General features: G+C 49.5%; 1 protein-coding gene and 5 non-coding genes across 6 annotated transcripts; 2 read left to right on the plus strand and 4 right to left on the minus strand.

The window, feature by feature from the left end:
• Nucleotides 1-5,412: 5,412 nt before the first annotated feature.
• TRNAR-CCU (transfer RNA arginine (anticodon CCU)) lies at nt 5,413-5,485 on the minus strand. The gene has a single exon. It is a non-coding gene; the product is annotated as a tRNA-Arg (tRNA).
• Nucleotides 5,486-5,737: 252 nt separating this feature from the next.
• On the minus strand, nt 5,738-5,810 carry TRNAR-UCG (transfer RNA arginine (anticodon UCG)). Its single transcript has one exon. It is a non-coding gene; the product is annotated as a tRNA-Arg (tRNA).
• A 217-nt stretch (nt 5,811-6,027) lies between these two features.
• On the plus strand, nt 6,028-6,100 carry TRNAR-UCG (transfer RNA arginine (anticodon UCG)). Its single transcript has one exon. It is a non-coding gene; the product is annotated as a tRNA-Arg (tRNA).
• A 331-nt stretch (nt 6,101-6,431) lies between these two features.
• Nucleotides 6,432-6,504, plus strand: TRNAR-CCU (transfer RNA arginine (anticodon CCU)). Its single transcript has one exon. It is a non-coding gene; the product is annotated as a tRNA-Arg (tRNA).
• Nucleotides 6,505-6,890: 386 nt separating this feature from the next.
• TRNAR-CCU (transfer RNA arginine (anticodon CCU)) lies at nt 6,891-6,963 on the minus strand. The gene has a single exon. It is a non-coding gene; the product is annotated as a tRNA-Arg (tRNA).
• A 3,210-nt stretch (nt 6,964-10,173) lies between these two features.
• On the minus strand, nt 10,174-17,503 carry MRPL58 (mitochondrial ribosomal protein L58). Its single transcript, XM_025859862.2, has 6 exons — nt 17,281-17,503; nt 14,245-14,281; nt 11,765-11,824; nt 11,139-11,221; nt 10,666-10,835; nt 10,174-10,396 (listed from the first exon to the last, which is right to left on the minus strand). Exons 1-6 carry the CDS (start codon nt 17,464-17,466, stop codon nt 10,312-10,314), a joined length of 621 nt encoding a protein of 206 aa, XP_025715647.1. The 5' UTR covers nt 17,467-17,503; the 3' UTR covers nt 10,174-10,311.
• Nucleotides 17,504-19,572: the final 2,069 nt, after the last annotated feature.

The following is a 19,572-nucleotide window of genomic DNA, read 5'->3' on the forward strand; positions in this document are numbered from 1 at the left end:
GTACTTGTCTGTAAGTAAGTCACAAGGACAGGTGGTCCAAAGTGCAGATGTAGCAGCAGGGTGAGTAGCAAGCAGGGCTCTCCTTTTATGTGCTTCAGTTCCTCAGCATAAATGTGGTATGAAAGGAAATTTTGTCGCAGAGTTAAAACTGGTTACAGCTTTGTATTTGAACATGGAAAATTAATTTTAATTCCATCATTTCATTTAAGAAATGTCCTGCTATTGATCCTAGTTAGTAGGACTCCAGAGCAGTGGCAGCAAATACAGGTGGTATAAAGTAAGGTGAGGTGCAGGCACCCGGCTGGCTCAGTTAGTAGACAGCACGTGACTCCTTATCTTGGGGTCATGAGTTTGAGCCCCACATCGAGTGTAGAGATGACTTTAAAAAAAAAAAACAATAAGGTGAGGTGGTAGAAAGCATTCTGTTGCCCTTGAAGTTAGAGGACCTCGTCTGCCTACTGCTTTACTCTCTTTGAGCACACTGAATTGCTAGTTTTAGACTACTTGTTCACTGTCTTAGGACTTGCCTTTTCTCATTCACAAACCTCAGGATTATAATGAGAAATAAATGAGATAACCTGGGAAGATTCTAGGTCAGCAAGTGTTCTGAGCAGAGGCATCTGACCTGATAAGGCTTACATCCTGTAGGAAAAACCTGCAAGAGGAAGGGCAGCATGCACAGACACGACAGTCCTTTGACATTGCTCCCAAAGATGGCAGATGGACTAGTGGAGAAGAGCAACAGTGGCTGATAGCGCGTAGAAAGCCATGTGGTCTTACAGGACATAAACAGAGGAGAGCCTGGGCCCCATCACCCCTGATCATAGGGGCAGGCATTATGCTGAAGGTAAAAACTGTGGTTGAAGGGCAAGGTGTGTTACACTTAGAGCTTCTTTAGTTACAACAATCTGTGTGCCAGAAGGCCTTGAATGCACGAAAACGAGTATCCCACTCTGCTGTGAGTCACTAGACGGGCACCGAGCCATCCTGCTGAAGATCGAAGGATTCAGACAAGTAAAATGGGGGGATTCCAAGAAAAAGCCATTTAGTTTGCTTTTGGAGTGGGGTTAGAACTCACGTTCAAGGAAGGACCCAACATTCGTCCCCAGGAAGTTTTGTAGCAGGAGTCCCTAGCATTGGGAGGAGACCCTTTGGAACACTTATTAGAAGAGATGCCAGTGAACAACTGAACATGCTCTCCATCCAAGGCATTTGCATAGGATTGGGGCACTTTTAAGTTGTGTACTCTCCTGGGTTGTTTGAATTCTTTGCATTGAGCATGCATTGATTTTACAATGAAAATGATCACTAGTGTGGTGCCTGGCTGGCTCAGTTAGTGTAGTGTGTGACTCTTGATCTCGCAGTTCTAAGTTCATGCCGCGTGTTGGGTAGAGATAATTTAAAACCTTAAAAAATAATCACTAGTAAGATGGGATTATGCTTTTCAAATCACTAGAGAGAAAAGTACAGACTTTTTATTTTTTTAAGATTTTATTTACTTGAGAGAGAGCATGGGAGCCTGATATGGGGCTGGATCCCAGGATCCTGGGATCATCACCTGAGCCAAAGGCAGACACTTAACTGAGCCACCCAGGCACCCCAAGAAGAGTACATCCTATATAGCAAAAGTTAAAGATAGAAATCAGCAAAGTAGCATAAATTCAGAAGTATACATACAGAACCAAACATACTTAGGATAATTATGAATCAGTAAAGATCCCTATTAGGCAAATACACTGGGTCAACCCAAAATCCAACCATAAGCTGTCCATCCTTAAAAAAAAAATGTATCAAGGGTTCCAATTCATTAAAAAAAAACTGGCACTGAAGGAAAAAATATTATACATATACCCTGCCTTTTTAAACAGCTATTTCAGGATAAACTAATAGACATAATTAATGAGAGAAAGTTCTTTACAAAGTATTCCAGCCAATAAATGTGGAAAAAAGAGTAACATCAGAAGTAATTATTTTGTAATCCCTAATGAAATAGTTTTTTTAGGCCAAGCTCCTCAGTGGATGAAACCATTACATGAAAGGTTGATGAAGAACTTGACCACGAGCAGGCTGTCAACTCCTGATGCCAAGCCTATCTGCTGTACCTTCTGATACACTATATTAAATACACAGCACCATTTGAAAGTTTTGTTTTTGTCAAAAAGTTGAACCTGATTTTAATGGAGGCATTAAAATTAACTTCCAGTTTAGAGGAAATATCTGGGATAGAGGAATAAGTTAAATGGCACCATAAAGTAAAGATAAATCCAAAGTATGGGACATTTGACCTTTGTTTTTCTTTTTTTTAAAGATTTTATTTATTTATTTGAGAGAGAGAGAGACAGCGTTGGGTCAGAGGGAGAAGCAGACTCCCTGCCGAGCAGGGAGCCCGATGCGGTACTTGATCCTGGGACTCCAGGATCATGACCTGAGCCGAAGGCAGTTGCTTAACCAACTGAGCCACCCAGGTGCCCTTGACCTTTGTTTTTCAACAAGTCAGTGGTGTGGGGTAAGGTAGGACGGAAGGCAGGGACAGCTTTAGGTTAAAAGAGGCTGAAGAGACCCAACATCCAAATATTGTGTGTGACCTTGTTTGGATACTGGTTTGCACCAATCAACTGTAAAAATATTGATATTGAAGTATGTGGATGTCTACTGGGGTGAAATGATGTGATGTCTGGAATTACTTTAAAATACTTAAGAAAAATGAAGGGATAAATGGATTATTGGAGCAAATGTGAAAAAATCCTGATAACTGACAACTCTAGGTTGGTTCATTCACTATTCTCTGTTTTTGTGTATGTTGGAAAATTTTTGCAATACATATATTTTTTTAAGGATTTTATTTATTTATTTGCCAGAGATACAGCGAGAGAGGGAACACAAGCAGGGGGAGTGGGAGAGGGAGAAGCGGGCTTCCTGCAGAGCAGAGAGCCAGATGTGGGGCCGAAGGCAGACGCTTAATGACTGAGCCACCCGGGCGCCCCGCAATACACATTTTTAAAGGATGGGCAACTATGTAGAATTATCATCTAGCAAGGTAGAATTCAAGACAAAACATGAAATGGGTCAAATGTAATTCTTAATAAATGGAACGATTGACGTGAAAAAAAGATTGGAAACTTGACGTGCCAAAAAAATGTGAAAATCTATAAAGCAAAAAAAGTTTAAAATTGCTGGAAATGTCACAGTTGTACAGATTTTAACACCTATTTTTGGGATTTGCAAAAAGACTATAGCAAACTATAATAAAAGGCTCACTTAATAGCTTAAATACTAAATTCTGTGTCATACAAACAGAATAACTGGGAACTGATAACATTAGACTATAAAGAAAACTTCAAGTTAAAAAAAAAAGAAAAAACTGTGGTACACGTCTGATTCCAGAGCAAATATTACACAAAACCAACAACTAAGGGACGCCTGGGTGGCTCAGTTGGTTGGGCGTCTGCTTTCAGCTTGGGTCATGATCCCAGAGTCCTGGGATTGAGTCCCACGTTGGGCTCCTTGCTCAGCAGGAAACCTGCTGCTTCCTCTACCTGCCACTCCCCCCTGCTTGTGCTCTCTCGCTCTCTCTGACAAATAGATAAATAAAAACAAAATCTTTTAAAAACATCAACAACAGCCAAAGTATAAATTACAGTAACACAACACACAATACAAAAATGCAGGCACTTGGAAACAAATTCCTCATTTTCATGAATTTCAGTGAGAAATTAAGTAATTACAGAATGCATGGAAGATAAAAGTAACAAGATAGATCCTAGAGAATTAGAAAGATCTAGAGGGTTCTAGAAGATTCTTTGTTGAGTGCCAGCATTATACCTTAGTCATATTTATATTCCCCAGGGTTTAGCACTGTGCTTGGCATTCAGAAGAATCTTAATATGAATTCATAATGAATGAAAGGAAAAGTTAGATGAAATTTGAGCCTTCAGGGATTCACATTTAGCTAGGAGAGTATCACATACAAACCTTGAATAATGGGGCAAACTAGTCTGTTAGTAAATATGACAGTCATGACTTATAGATCACTGCTGTGTTCTGGGCACTGTTCCACTCCACATGAAAGTCATTTCATTTACTCCTCACAACAACCCTATGAGGTAGGTAGCCTATCAGTCAAGACATGAAAGAAGTCCTCTGAAGGTGACTGGATTGCCAATGATGCTTGTTGCTGTTAACCATCCAGAGGGTCCGAGTACTTAATAGTTCCCCATGACCCTCTTTATTTTGAAATCATCCTATTCATCAGTTTGTTTACTGCCTTCTCTCTCACTAGAACGTAACCTCCATGGAGTCAGGGCCTGGAGGATGGTGTTAGGAGATCTGAAGCCTGAAACCCAGAGACAGGCAGTGGCTCCAGGGGTGCAGGCTAGGGCCATGATGCTGCAGCCATGTGGCAGGGCTTGGGAGCCAGAGATGGCTTAAAGTAGCATCCATAAAACGTGGTTTGCAGTAGACAGAGCAGGAAGAATGCGGGATGATGCTGGAGAAGGGAGAGGAGGATTCTCTACTTCTAGTTTGTTTGGTTTGTTGTTTCTTTCACAAAAGTACAAGGACACAGTGGTTTTTAAACTTTTTTGGGTAAAGACTTAGGAAAACAGGCTCCCCCCCACCCCCACCTAGACATAGTATCCCCAAGTGCACACAATGTGAGATGGTCAACCCGGAAAGCCCAACCACAGCTCCTCTGGAGCAGTGTGCTCCGAAGTGAAAGAAAGAAGGAAAAAAAAAATCTGGCCAAAACAATATATTATTTTAAGTAAGCATTTTACTAAAGGATTATATACATATGAAAGTACGGAAAAAATAAACATACCTCTCTCTGACAGTCCCTTTTGAAACACTCCGGAGCCACTTTTTCCTGCGGGCCTGGGCTAATACTTGTCCCCCCGTCCACTGCGCACGCACACACTTGCCTCCGTGCACCCCTCCTCGTCCTAGCAGGGGCCGTGGGCCGTGGGTGCCGGTTCTATGGGACAGAGCCCACACCGAGGCTGAGGGCGCGGGGCGGGGGCAGCACCCCCACCCCGCCTGCCCCTGCCCTCCGGCGGCTTAAGGGCCAGGGGGCTGCCGTTTGCGCCGCTTTTAACTTTATAGTGATGGACTCACAGGGAACACGCGCGCCTCACTCGTGCGTGGATGTGTGGCCTTCACGGCACTTTCACGAGGTGTGTTTGGATACCAACTGGGGCAACAAGAAGTGGGGCCGCGTTTGCCCTCACATGGGTTTATCTTTCAAAGTGCAGTCGGGCTTCATCAAAAAGAAAAGGCAAATTACCGGCAACTGGGGCATCCACACACTAAAACAAAAACACACAAAACCGCTTGAAATAGAGAAAGCTTTGCCCGATGTATTCGTTTTTACCTCTTAGGTCCTACGGAAAAAGCACTTACGCAATTATGCCACCTCACCCCAGATGGGACTCGAACCCACAATCCCTGGCTTAGGAGGCCAGTGCCTTATCCATTAGGCCACTGGGGCTTCACGCAAGCGGCGCTCGATCACATGCCTCTTGAACTGTGACGCCGTGTGGCTGCGTAATGACGTCAGGCCCGGAAGCTTCCAGGTGCAAAATTCGATCGGACGTGAGCCCTCACAGTCAGCCTCAGGTGAAGGGGGCTGCAGTTAGGAAGGGCTACGGAGGCCTCACTGTGTCTAAAACAAGGGTAGATAGAGCCTTAGATTCAGTTGCCGTAGAGGTTGTGCTAGTATCTCTTCAAGATTAAAACATATCGACCACGAAGGGACTCGAACCCTCAATCTTCTGATCCGAAGTCAGACGCCTTATCCATTAGGCCACGCGGTCCCCTATTCGGATGCTGCTGCTGCCGGGATACCTATTTAGCGACCTCCGGCTACACTAGCATCGACACTGCCGCAGAGACTGCACCCTGGCTCTGGCTCCGGTACACCTGTGCTGCACCTTGGGGCGCGGCGCGCGCAGTGCTCTCCTGCCCGCGTCGCCGGCGCCGCCAACGAGGGGGTTGCACCTGGCCTGTGCACTACGGCCCCCTAGGCGTCGCGGCCGCGTGGCCTAACGGATAAGGCGTCTGACTTCGGATCAGAAGATTGAGGGTTCGAGTCCCTTCGTGGTCGGTTTCTTTTTGGGTGAGGGGCTAATGTTCGGTGACGCGGGCCACAGCAGCCCCTCTCGGCCTCGTCTGCCTCCCTCCTCGTCCCCTCCCGGGTCCCCGAGGCTGCTTGGCACTCGCCTTCCGGGAAGCCCGCTTCCCTCCGTGCACCTGCGCACCGCCACCGCCCTGTGATCCCCACGGGGCACGAACTCGTCGCCTCGCTTCGGACTCTAGCTTTTCGGGCAGCTGGCGGACGACCGCTCCGGTCCCGAGGAGCGCGGTCCAGCCGCGGGAGGGCCGCGAGCGTGCGGCTGCGCGTTACTACGGACCACGTGGGCATAGCGTGTTGTCGCGCCCCAGTGGCCTAATGGATAAGGCACTGGCCTCCTAAGCCAGGGATTGTGGGTTCGAGTCCCACCTGGGGTGGTGCGAGTGCCTCTAACTAGCGGCAATTTTTGGTGCCGGGAACGCGCGGGCCTCCGTGTACCCCCATTTCCGCTACGAGGACCCGGATCCCGGGGGCTCCACGTGCCTGGGCCCTAGCCCCCCCCTCCTCCCAGGCCCTCGGACCGCGTTCCGTCCGCTCCTGCCGCGCAGTTTACGAGGGCCTCGGGGTTGCCTGGGCTCAGTGCGGCCTGTATTCCCCGCTCCGGGCCTGGTGTCACAGCGCCCCTTCGGGACACGCTACACCTTTAAACCTCCGGAACGGGCTGTACAAAAGTTGCGGGGGGGGGGGGGGGGGGTCTTTTTTGGGCTTTATGATTCGGTTTAGTCACGGATGCGTGAGGCACGGAAAGCCAAAAAGGCGCTATTACCCCAGGTGGGACTCGAACCCACAATCCCTGGCTTAGGAGGCCAGTGCCTTATCCATTAGGCCACTGGGGCCTGCGAGTCGGGAATGCTCCATTCGGCCCCCTAGTCTCGGCCACCAGCGCCGGGAGGGTAGAGACGAGGCGGGGGCTGCCGGACCCCCGAGTCGGGGTGCGCGGCCTGGCGCCCCGCCCAGCCTTTGTGTCCCCCGGTGCAGAACTGACAGAAAGTCCAGGAATGTTAGGAAAAAGTAGCGCGGGAAATGAACGAGAACAGAATAGCGTCCCTCACTAAAACTGGAACCCAAGCACTGAGGATCTTCACCATCACCAGGCAGTGCACGACCTGTACAAATCTTTCCAATCACAAATATACATCATATATAAAACAAATATATGTAAAGCCAAATAGATACTTCACCCTAATATTTTGTTCCTTTAAAACTGTTTACAAAAAGTCATACAACTAAAGAATGAACTCATTTTTAAACGTTACACGCGTTTAGAATCCACTATTAAAATTCACGCACTTCTGAAAGATGTTCTAGAAGCCTCAGCAGAAGGCAGCTGTTACTTCCCTGTGCCTGCCTGGAGGACTTGCTTCTCCTATCTCCAAGCATCCAGGGGTCAGGGAACGTGGACACATTCTTCTTTGTTTTTCTCTCTCTGACATGTGAAAAGTCTGCGGAAACCCCTCTCCTTCCTCCCTAACCTCAGCAAGAAGCAAAAGTTTGGCCCCCCTGGCTCCAGTCCCCTGCCTTGAGGGTGCTCTCCTTTAAGTTAACCACTTTGTTCCTCGAGGTGTGACATTCCTACCTAGGGCAAAGTGTACCAGCTGGATGAGTGCAGAACACTTCCAGCCTCCCAGAGGGCCTCCTTGTGCCTCGCCGTCAGTCACCACCTCCTCCTCCAGCTAAATACTTTCCTCACCTAAAGCAGTTTTGCCTTGCTTGGAGCTACCAGATGCAATCATTTTCACCTGTGTTCATTCTTCATCACCCTCCACCTTTTTAAACACAATTGCTTTACTTTTTAGTAGGTTCCACTGCCGAAGTGGGGCTTGAACTGAGGACCCTGAGATCGAGAGTCACGTGCTGTACCCACCGAGCCAGCCAGGCGTCCCAGCCGTCAGGCGTTTTTAAAGGATGGGTCCTGCTCCTGAGCTCTACTCCCTGTCCCCCAGGCTGTTGTTTCTCTTTACCTTTTCCTCCCCTCCTGTGTGTCCCGAATGCCTTTCCAGTTCCCTTCATGTGCCACCAAGGTCTTCTGAGGAGCTCTCGGGTCCATCACTTTGCTCCAGGGTCAGCCCACAGGGATGCCTTTTCTGGTTTCCCCACTGCCACCATCTAACCCAGCAAGTCCCCAGGTTCTGCCCTGCCTCGTCCTCAACTGCTCCTACCCATTCCCAAGACTCTGCTTGTGTCCTCCATCCTGCATCCTCCAACTGCAACCTCACTCCCAGCCCCAGCGCTCCACTCCTTCTCCTGGGCATCACTACCGGGGCGTTCTTCCTCAGGGCCCACGAGTCAGCTCCTCATAGGCAAAACCATCCTCCCCCCACCTCCTCCCAAGGCTGCTCCCTTTGTGCCTTCCTTGTCTCCGTGCAGCACCACCCATGTCACACACACACCTGCTCCCGCTCCACCTGGGCCCATTTTCTGTCTCCATCATCCTTTTGCTCCTGCCATTGGCTCTCCATTCTCCCTGCCACTGCCCTAGTTCCAGGATGGGTCCCTGCTGCCTACATGGGTCAGTCCGTCAGCCTGTGCCCATCTGCCCGCACTTCCTTGTCCATTCACAGTCAGATTAATCTTCCCGTGACAGCCTCGGCAGAGGTCCAGTCTAAATGTCCCAGCTGTCACATTTGAAGCTCTTACCTTGCTACATAGCCGGCCGCTCCGCTCCTTCCCACCTATGTCAAGCATTGCAAGCAAATGTATCTGCTCTGACCCTCAAGCTGTAACTGGTTGCTTCTCTAGTTCCCAGAACCTATTTTGACCTGGTATTTACCATAACCGGAATCCATTTTTCTTCTCGGCTTTTATCATCACCTGATTGAATGTAAATTCTCTGGAAGAAAGGACTTTTTTGTTCATTGCTGAGTCCCTGGGACGTCACCCAGGGCCCGGCTTTCACTATTTGTTGAATTAACGAATAAACGAATCAATGTGGCACCACCTTGCATATGAGCTTCACCCGCTCCTGGGCTCTGAGTCTCTTGAGGGAACTCTTGTGAGTCATTTATCAATGACTTGTTGTCCCTTTGTTTACACTTACATGAATGATGAGGGCCCTGCTCACATAAAGTGTATATACTACTACCGCTAATTATCTGGCATTTAGAGCATCACAATGCAGTATTTGCTGAACGAGTGAACAGGATCAAAATTATAGAGAACGTTTTTAGAAATTCATACACGCCAGAGTTACCTGGTATTGTTATGCTGGCCTGGGCGCTTCCCATACCCCAGGGATTGCAAAAACCTATTTTCAGTTCCGACTCACTCTTTTCCTGCCTCTAAAACCCCACAGCATGTGACAGCACCTAACACGTGGTACTCTTTCCCACTTGAGAACTTCAGCAGTTGTCACTTTTTTTTAAGATTTTATTTGAGAGAGTGCGTGTGCGTGAGTGGGGATGGGGGGGGTGTCCTGCCGAGAGCAGGACCCTGAGATCTTGACCTGAGCCCAAACCAAGAGTTGGATGCTTAACTGACGGAGCCACCCAGGCGCCCCTCCCTGTCACCTACATTTCTTAAAATCTAAACTCTTGAACTTGAATTTGAGTCTCCACACTGAGCTTCTGTCTCCCTTTCCAGACTCACCTCCCACAATCCCCTGGCACGAATCCACCATTCAGATGGCTTCCTCGGCTTCTCCACCCCAGCCTTTTCTTTGTGGTTTCCCTTATCCATACTGTTCTCTCCAACTGGCACGTCCCTCCCCCACCTCTACTAAAATTCTATTCCCTTTTCAAGGCCCAGCTCAGAGGCCTGCTCACCTGTCTCAGCCCCCCGCCCCGAGGCGTGTTCCCTGCGCGGAGACACCACAGCTCAGTCCTGTCTCCCCCTGGGCTGACTACAGCCGGTCCACGATTGTGAGGCAGATTTGAACTGACAGAAAAGGTCGGGATTCTGTTCTTGAAGCATTCTGAACGAGGCAAAGCCCATTGCCTTTATTGCAGAGTTTTATTGCAGCTCATACATTAAATGAATAATTAAGGTTTGACAACATGTGATTGCCTACGAAGACCTTTGCAACCAGGGCCTGCAACCCTCCTTCCAAATGAACATTCTTGCGGCAGCGCCAAGGGGAAAGACAGGCGTTACAACCGCAAACCAGGGGTCTCCTGATGGTGTTCACGCTCTCGGCTGCAGCAGCCTGCAGCCCCTGAAGGGGGCCGTGCCGGCTCTGGAGGAGGGTTTCAGTCCATACCCACTCTCCTGCCTGTTTTTATGGCAGAATGTACTCGCTTTTTTCTCAGCCTTTCCCGATTCATGTTCTCTATCCTGAAAACAAGAAGACTGCAATTAGGCCCAGATGCCCAATTCAAAGTGCTGAGCGGGGCCGGCAGCTCAGTGGGAAGCAAAGCAGCTGGATCAGCAGTGCGGGGCCCCTCTCGGGGTCGGAGACCTCTCTCACTCCTGGAGCTTCCCCACCTTCTGCTGGGAAGTCGCGCCCCGCCCCCCACCTCCTGTCTTCTCTGTGCAGCTGCCCCCACCCCCACCCCCCATCCCCACGACTCAGCTGAGGGGAGCTTGGGGGCACTTTCTGGTACCTGATCCTCTGTAGCACAGCATCTTCTTTGGATGGCTCCTTCGCTGCCTGGCTGGCCTCAGCAATCATGTCTCGAATTTTCCGAAGACAATCTGCCAGATTTCGGAACTGGTAGCGGCTGCATTCAGAGGTGAGTATCAACTCTCCTGACTTGTTGATCTTATTTTTATGCTGCAGAGAACAAAGGCAAAACCCGAGTTCTACAGAGTAAAGGTTTTTGTTTGTTTTTTTTTTCAAAGATTTATTTATTTGACAGAGAGATTGAGCGAGAGCACGAGACAGAGCAGCAGGCAGAGGGAGAGGGAGAAGCAGGCTCCCCACTGAGCAGGGAGCCCGATAAGGGGCTCGATCCCAGGACCCCGGGAACATGACCTGAGCCAAAGGCAGACGCTTAACGACTGAGCCACCCAGGCGCCCCCAGAGTAAAGGTTTAAAAGCGACTAAGGGATTACAGAAAAAGGAGCCAGTGGTTACCGTGACGGCCATCCTCTGCCGCACGGGCTCTGCGATCCACTCAGCGGTTGCCAAATGGAACCTGACTTCAGCCTTGGAATTCACTGTAAATAAAGGGATGAGAGAGCACAGGTCCCTGAGACCCTCCAGTAGGCTCAGCACTCGGTGGCTGGTGACGATCCTGAAACAGGAAGGCAAGACATCCAGCCAGGGACGTTTCTGCCTGGTGTAACTTGGGAATACAAAGTTGGTGATGGGATGAGCCAGCAAAGATAGTGAGGCACCGCTGGACAAAAATTAACTTCCAGGAACTAAATGCTCAGTGCTTTTCTTACAGTTTAATGGGGTTTGAAAGGAATGGGGGGATGGGTTCCATGAAGGAAACCTGTTCTGGGAGCTGGCTGCCAACTCACACCGCGATTTCCCTTTGTTTAGGCTCACAAGCCAACCCTAGTCCTAGCAACCCACAGCTAACAGTCTAAGGATCAGACCACATTCAAAAGAATAAAGAGGATTATTATAAACTGGTGGTATTTAAGCTTCTGCTAAAAAAAATCCCTTTATTCCTTATGAATGTAAACACAGAACTCCTCAAGTACATCTCCCAGCCAAAGTTTTAAAGTGAAAGAAAACGAGGTGCCTTGTACCTTTGTTAACATTCTGGCCCCCAGGACCACTACTCCGACAATAAGATATCGTCAAACGATCTATAAAACAGAACACACACCAAAAGAAAGAAAAAAAAAGATTATTCCATGCACAAACTGTTAATTTATTATCAACATATTACATCTCTCTTTCAATGACTTTTATATATACTAATGTAGCATTCAGGACAGTCAAGTTAGAGATTATTTACAGATGTCAAAACTAAAATCAAGAGTAAGTCCCCTTCCCAAGGTCACAGCAGAGGGTATAAAATTATGACCTGGGTTGTCTGCTTCTGGTCCAGTCTCTTTTACCAGATCCGGCTGCGCTAGCTTTTTGCTGTTTGTTTACTTGTTCTAAAGCAAAGACTCTTTCAAAAGCTCAAACTAAGGGACAAGCTTAATTTAATGTTGTATTTCAAAATGTGGTGGATGTTAGAACCCCCCCAGACTGTAAGCCCCAAGAGGACAGATGTTCATTGTGTATGCCCAGTGCCCAGTGCCTGGTCAGTCAGTGTTTAAAAACATCCGCTGGATGAAAGTGGCCTAGCGTTGGAGCCCGGAGCCTTGCTTCTAACACTGGCACAGTTGCTGACCGACTGTGATCTTGGCAAAGTCCCTCCGCTTCTCTGGGCCGCGGGTTGGTTTGTCTGTAAAATGTAAAATGAGGTTTCTTCCTTCTATAATTCATGAAAAGCAGACTCACAGTGTCTGAGGAAAGTAGAGAAGGCATAGTAGTGGGAAAATTCAGAAGACTGGATGGTGAGCCAGCCGCGAGAGGTATGGGTGACAAAGAGCTGGCCCCAAGGCAGTGGTGGCCCATCTCAGGACTGCTTCTGAGAGACCTCCTCCCCACCCACCCCCCACTTTTTCTTTAGATGTAAGCTCCAGCCTAGGGTGGAGCCCAATGCGGGGCTTGAACTCATGACCCTAAGCTCAAGACCTGAGCTGAGATCAAGAGCTGGACACTTAAGCAACTGAGCCACAGGCATCCTTAGAGACCTCCTTCCTTTTGAAAAATCAAATCAAGGGCGCCTGGGTGGCTCAGTTGTTAAGCGTCTGCCTTCAGCTCAGGTCATGACCCAGGGTCCTGGGATCGAGCCCCGCATCAGGCTCCCTGCTCTGTGGGGAGCCTGCTTCTCCCTCTCCCACTCCCCCTGCTTGTGTTCCCTCTCTCGCTGCGTCTCTGTCAAATAAATAAATAAATAAATAAATCTTAAAAAAAAAAAAAAAAGAATAAATCAATTCATTTTTCTGCGTAGGTGAAGAATGCACAGTACTGCTGGGGGACAGTTCCAGCACAGTGTTGGCAAACTTGCTTGTCTCCACAGAGGCTGCCGAGGCGGGTTCTGTCTTCCAGGAAGGCCTGGGAGGCCCCCCAACACAACAGCACCCGAAGGCAGGTGAGTAGCCACGACACGGCTGGGTCCCACTCGCCTCCCTGTCTCCCTGGAGGCTGTCACGAGACTGTCTCTTTGCCGTGGTTCTGATGAGACGCGCTTTCTGCCACCTCCAGCCATACGCACGCCACAAGGCCCAGCTTTCAGTGACCAAACTGCCTGCTGCAGCAGGGCACCGGCTCTGGGCCACAGGGTGGCCTCTTCCTTGTGTCGCAGTTCACAAGCCTCTTTGTTTCCATGCAACCCTGAACGAGGGCCACGGGGAGCTGGCACCAATGGCCATTCCTCCTGTCACTGTCTGTGGACGCCACTAACTCTCTGACCCTAAAAAGGGCCTGTTGTTTCCCAGGCTCTGCTTGTCAGGCCTTGCCTTGCGTTTGACAGGCACACAATTCTAAAGTTATGCAAACAGGGACGCCTGGGTGGCTCAGTTGGTTAAGCATCTGCTTTCGGCTTGGGTCATGATCCCACGGTCCTGGGATGGAGTCCCATATCGGGCTCCCTGCTCAGCGGGGAGCCTGCTTCTCCCTCTCCCTCTGCCTACAGCTCCCCCCTGCTTGTGCTCTCTCTCGCTCTCTCTGACAAATAAATAAATAAAATCTTAAAAAAATAAATAAAGTTATGAAAACAGTTTACAGGGAGAAGTCCCCACTCCTGCTCCCCAGCCACCAAGTCCGTCCTTTCTTCTCGGCTCCCCAAGCCAGTCCTCGTATCCAATTTCTTGTACATCCTTTCAGACCTACATATGTGCATAGAAATATATGTTTCCGATGTATAAATGGTAGCTTACTATATATATTCTTTTGCAGATCAACTTTTTCTAAATAGCCATCCACTCATCTACCATAGAGACTGGTCCGTGTCACAAGATCATCAAGAGCTCTCACTCATCTTGCACACTGCCCAGCAGTCCACGGTGGCTGCGCCACCATTTTGTGGCCATTCTAAACAGTGCCAAGGGGGACTCCGCTTTTGCACACCCAAAGACAGTTTCTTTATTTTTGTGATGCTGGAGAGGTCTGGAAGGAATGTTCAGGGGTGGGGGAAATGACTGATTTTTTATAAAACAAAATTACTTACCTAGAGGAATGTCATTATTGGCTTGCTGTGCATCATCCTGTAATGTAACATACACAGTGTCAAATGAACATCACCCGCTGTGACTCCTAACTGGTCCAGGGCAATCAAAGAAAGGATGTAAAGCCACAATGCAGATGTAATACAACTATTTTCAGGTCCCCCTGTAAAATCATATCAGGATGACAGAAGAAGCTTTCCCAGACTCTAGAGGTACCGTTTCTGAAACACTCTTCCAGGAAATTTGAACTGATGTCTGCAGCCTTAGCTAACGTCAGGCGCCATTGGGGGCCCGGCTCCTTGAAGGGAGGCCAGGCTCCACAGTACACGTGCCTCAGGGAGACTCCAAAAGGTACATCCTCTGCTAACCTAGAACAAACCTGGTGGGCCACCTTGTTCTTTCCTGGGCCACAGAGGCTCACATGGGAGACCATCTACCTTGAGGGTTTGTGTCAGACGGAACTCCTCACTCTAGGACTTCTCACCTCCATGTCTCTCCTGTGCTCTGTTTCTTGGTAGTGATGTCCTTGAGCCTGAGCCCCATGTCCACAGGCCCGGGGCGGACACGACCCCCTCTGAGGCTCTTCTGGCCAGCCAAACTCATGGTATCCTCACCTGTCCCCGCTCTGACTGCCTCCATCCCTCTTCACCTTAGAATGATTTGGGAATGAAATCCTCATCGTCATGTACTCCCTGCAGCACTGAAGACTCCGGGCCCTGCCCTTCTTGGAGTTGTTGTCCCTCTTCCTCCTGAGCTGTCCTCACCAGCTTCCTAGCTGCCTTCTTACTTACCTGTGCTTTTCCCACAGTCCTTCGCTTGCTCTTTGCAACTTGAAAGCACGGACATGCCCCTGGAAGCCTTTTTCTTCTCTATCCCACTGCTTCCCTAGAACATTTCCTCTCTGTTGGTGAAAATATCGTATGTTCCTGACTCCCAACTTTCTGGCTTAAGCTCAAAACTTCCTTCAATGCCAGACCCAGAGAGGCAACTGCTATTTGGCGTCTCATCTCGAATGCCTGATCACGGCCTCAAACCTCCAGCCTCCTCACAGAGGACTTCCCTTACTATCAGTCTGAAGTAGCTCCCCAGCACTCTTTGATAGCACCCCGGCCTACCTGTTACTTCTCACTACCTGATGTTTTCTCCCATTTCTTTACTGTTTGCTCCTTCCACTAGAACATCAGTTCCATGAAGCAGGGACCCTACCTGTTTTATCTACGTCTGTTGCATCTGCAATGCTTGAAACAGTGTCTGACACAGTAGGTACACAATAAACTTTTTGTTGAATGAAAGAACAAACGACTTTCTCGTGTCCATTAGTGGCAACCCAATTCTTCCATCCCAGGCTCAAATTCCTCTCTTATTCTCACTTCTTACAGAAAATACATTAGCAAATCCTACAGGCTTTAACTTCAGAATACACCTAGAACCTGACCAATTCCTATGAGTCTTAGTGCTTCCTCCCTGCTTATCATCTGTTGCCTTTGTTATTGCAATCTTATAAGTGTCCTTCCTGTTCTTGCCATTCTACAGTCTACTCTCTGTCAGGCTCTATAAAAGTGATCCTTTTTTTTTTTTTAAAGATTTTATTCATTTATTTTTTTAAAGATCTTATTTATTTGACAGAGAGAGACAGCACAAGCAGGGGGAGAATCAGAGGGAGAGGGAGAAGCAGGCTCCCCGATGAGCAGGGAGCCCAACACAGGGCTCGATCCCAAAACCCTGAGATCATAACCTCGATCCCAGGACCCTGAGATCATGACCTGAGCCAAAGGCAGATGCTTAATCAAATGAGCCATCCAGGCGCCCCTCAAGATTTTACGTAATCTCTACACCCAACAAAGGGCTTGAAATCACAACCCCAAGTCGCATGCTCCACCAACTGAGCCAGCCAGGCACCCAAAGAATGATCCTGTAAAACTAAGCTGAATCCTTCCACTCCTCTGCCTCAAATCCCCAATACGTCCCATGGCATTTGGAGTAAAGCTAAGGGCCTATTAGCCCTGTAAACAGGCCTCCCCTCCACCCCAACCCTCTCCTTTTTAGCTTCATCTGCTCTGACTCCCCTGCTCAGCCACACTGGCCTGCTTGCTGTTCCTCAAACAAGGCGAGCATGCTATTGCTTTAAGGTGGCCACAGGAATGTTCATCTCTGCAGGGATGTTCATCTCCCCACTATTGCCATGGCTCACTGCTTTGCTTCTTCCAGGTCCTTACTCAAATGTCATCTTCCCAGAGGCTTCCTAGACCATCCTACTTAAAACTGCAACCCTTCCCCCACCTTAGCACTCCTTCCTTCCAGCCTTTATTTTCCCCAAAGTCCTTATGACCATCTCACATACTCTCTATTTCTGATTTTATTTGTTACTTGTCTCCCTCCATGAGAAGGTAAGTTCCACAAGCATTCAGATGTTTTGTTTTTTTTTTAACTTCCCTATCTCCATGCCTAACATAGTGCACACACCATGCTTTCAGCTGAAGTTTGTTGAATGAGTGAGTGAATAAATGAATGTTCTCTTTCAGCCCTGTGGGTGGAAACGCAATAGAATTGGCTAGGTCCTATTTCTCCTGCCTGGGGCTCATTAAAGAACCTGTACCGAGCAGGCTGGCAATCAATGCATCCTGAAGAGAGGCCCTGATTCCTCAGGCGCGCTGGAATTCCTAGAAGCCATGGACAGTGTAACTTCCCAAAAGGTTCCAAACAGTTTGACAGCCTTTGGGTTTTACTGTCCACTCTGGAGAGAAGATGCCCACATGTGGGCCAGGAGGCCGGGGAACGAACGCGGAAGAGCTGGTGGTCCTGTAAGAAACACTCAGCCTGCTCTCGCGACGCCCGCACACCTCCAGGCCTCCGGGAGCCAGGACCCGCTCCGCGGCCCCATCCCCGCTCGCTCCGGCCACCAGCTCCCTCCCGCGGCCACCGCCTCGTTCTGCACGCGGCTCCCAACTTGCTCCGGCCCTGCCAAAGCGGGCCCGGTTTCCCGACGTCCCCCAGCAGAGGCGGGGAAACGCCCCTTCCGTCCGGCCCTCCCCGCTCACCGGGACCCTCCAGGCGGTGTCCGAGCCCCGTGATTCCGGGTAGAGCTTGTTCAGGCTGTAGATGCTCTGGAACTCGGTGCCATCTGCCTGCTTGTGCAGAGCCCGCTGGGGACAGCGCGCGGGCGGCGGTAGCACCCAGGCCCCGGCTCGTCTGAGGCTCCAGCGCAGGCACCGAGCGGTCGCCATGTTTGGGTCTCGGGGCCGCTTCCGGTGGGTGTTTCCTTCCGCGGCCCGCCGGCCCCTGTTTCCCTCCGGACTTTAGTTCCGCGAGGCTTTTAGTGCCAGCCGGCGTCGCGGGGAGGCGTCGAGCTGAGCTCCCGGGTCGCTCTCCCCGGCACCTGTGAGACGTTCCCCCTTCCGCCGCGTCGGGGAGGCCAGGTTGGAGCGCTGAGGTCCACTGTTGGCCAGACGGCGAGCTCTCAAGGGAGCCTCCTGGTGAAAAGAACCCCTGGAATCCGTGTCCCCCAGAAACACTTCTCTCCTTTTCAGGGGCTGTGCCCACCTCCTGGACCGCTCTCCCCTCCAAGTTTCCATCAGTGCGTCCTGCCCTGCCTGGCCTAGTTCGTCTCCATCCCCTTTACTCTGACTCTGCTCTTCTTTATTTTCTTTTTTTCTAGTTTATTGCCTGTCTCCAGTCAGAATATAATAAGCTCTGGGGGTGGGTGGGGGGCTTTGGCTCACTGCTGAGTCCCCAGCACCCAGAACCTGGCACATCATAGATACGCAATAAATATTCATAAGATGAGTTATTTGGCAGTGTTTTTGAAAGGTGAATTCTGCTAGAGCCGAGTTTTAGTAACTTGAGGTTTATTCACAAGGCAGTGTAAGCAAATCCCGGCTGAGCAGGTGTGTGAAGTCTCTGCAAGACAAATGACCAGATGGGAGGAGAAGCAGGCAGGTGGAGAAAGACGTGTTTTTAAAAGTGGACCCACACCCCTTCACAGAAGCAACAGCTTTGTGGGGCATGATGACAGTTTCTCCTAGCCAGGAGATAAAGGAATGCTGAGGGAGCGGGTAGAGATTCAGGCAGCCACAGACAGGCTAAGCAGAGCTCTTTTCCAGGGTTCTTAAGACATGAACCTCAAAACAGAAGTTCCAACTCTGAGAAAGGTTCAAAGCAGAGCAAGCACTGTTGGAGAGAGCTAAGTGTTGGCTAAGTTCCTTTGGAGAGAGGCGATGTGGAAACAGCTCAATGAATGATTAGTGACTATTAGTCATTCTAGTGATTGTTTTGTAATGAAGAGTTCTATTTTTAGTAAAAGCACAATTACCTAGAAAAATATGTCCCTAGGGATGCAGGCTGTTTGAAAAAGGAGACTGTCATCAAATTGAGGCTTTACCATTTTAGTCTCATCGCTACAGGCATATTCTTTAGGAAGGAATAAACTACTTCCCAGGCACTGGCTTTGAAAACGCCAACTAGGAAGGGAATGGCGATAGACATTCGCCTTTTGGGCTCTAGGCTGGAAGGGGAATCTCTCGGGTCCCTCCCTGTTTTAGTCCCAAGACCTCAGAGGGAACTGAGGCGTCTCTATGGTGAGGGGCATAAGATGCTCCAGGGAGCAAAACCAGGGACTCACTTAGGTCGACAGCTCAGGGATTATGAATAATAAAGTCAGCACCATTTCATGGCATCATTGCTCTGAGGCTGGGCTCCAGCCCTGTTCCTGACCCAGAGTGATAGAAAAAAGGAGCTGTAGGTTTCCATGGCCTCAAATAAACCCAGCCTGCTCAGGCCATCTGGTGGCCTGGATTCTGGAAGTGGCGGGGGGGGGGGGGGGCGGGTAGAGGAGAGAGTGAGATGAGCTATCCCAGGGTGGAGAGAAGAGCAGCTAGCAAGCTCCTCTCACCTGCTGCTGTTGTGAACCCTCCAGAATAGAGGCCCTTCTGGAAGAAACAGGCCTAAGAGATGCCACCTGTCCCCTTCAAAAGGTGGGCACCAACGGCTGAGGCCAGCCTTTTCCTTCCCCTCCTTGGCCCTCCAGGGGTTGAAATGGGGCTTCAAGAAGGGGACATTCAGAGGCAAGAAAGAAGGGAAGAAAAGACAAAGCATCACTAAGCCATTCCTGGCAGCTTCGAAGAGCTTGCAGGCACCAGCCCTTCTCTCTGGCCTGAGTTGGGGACCCACAGGATTTTCCTTTCTTCTTTTCTGGAGTGCCGTGGGTCGGACTGGTCTTAAAACTAAACATTACAAAGAGATAGGCGTGTGCAGTATTGCAGAGTGGAACTGGTCAGTTCGGGGTTTGAATATTTCTATGGGACTCTGAATTACTAACAACCATGAAGCCTCAG

The sequence above is a fragment of the Callorhinus ursinus genome, unplaced genomic scaffold (genome assembly GCF_003265705.2).
Source record: "Callorhinus ursinus isolate GAN/ISIS: 27379988/994484 unplaced genomic scaffold, GSC_fseal_2.0 scaffold68, whole genome shotgun sequence".
Lineage (NCBI taxonomy): Eukaryota > Metazoa > Chordata > Mammalia > Carnivora > Otariidae > Callorhinus > Callorhinus ursinus.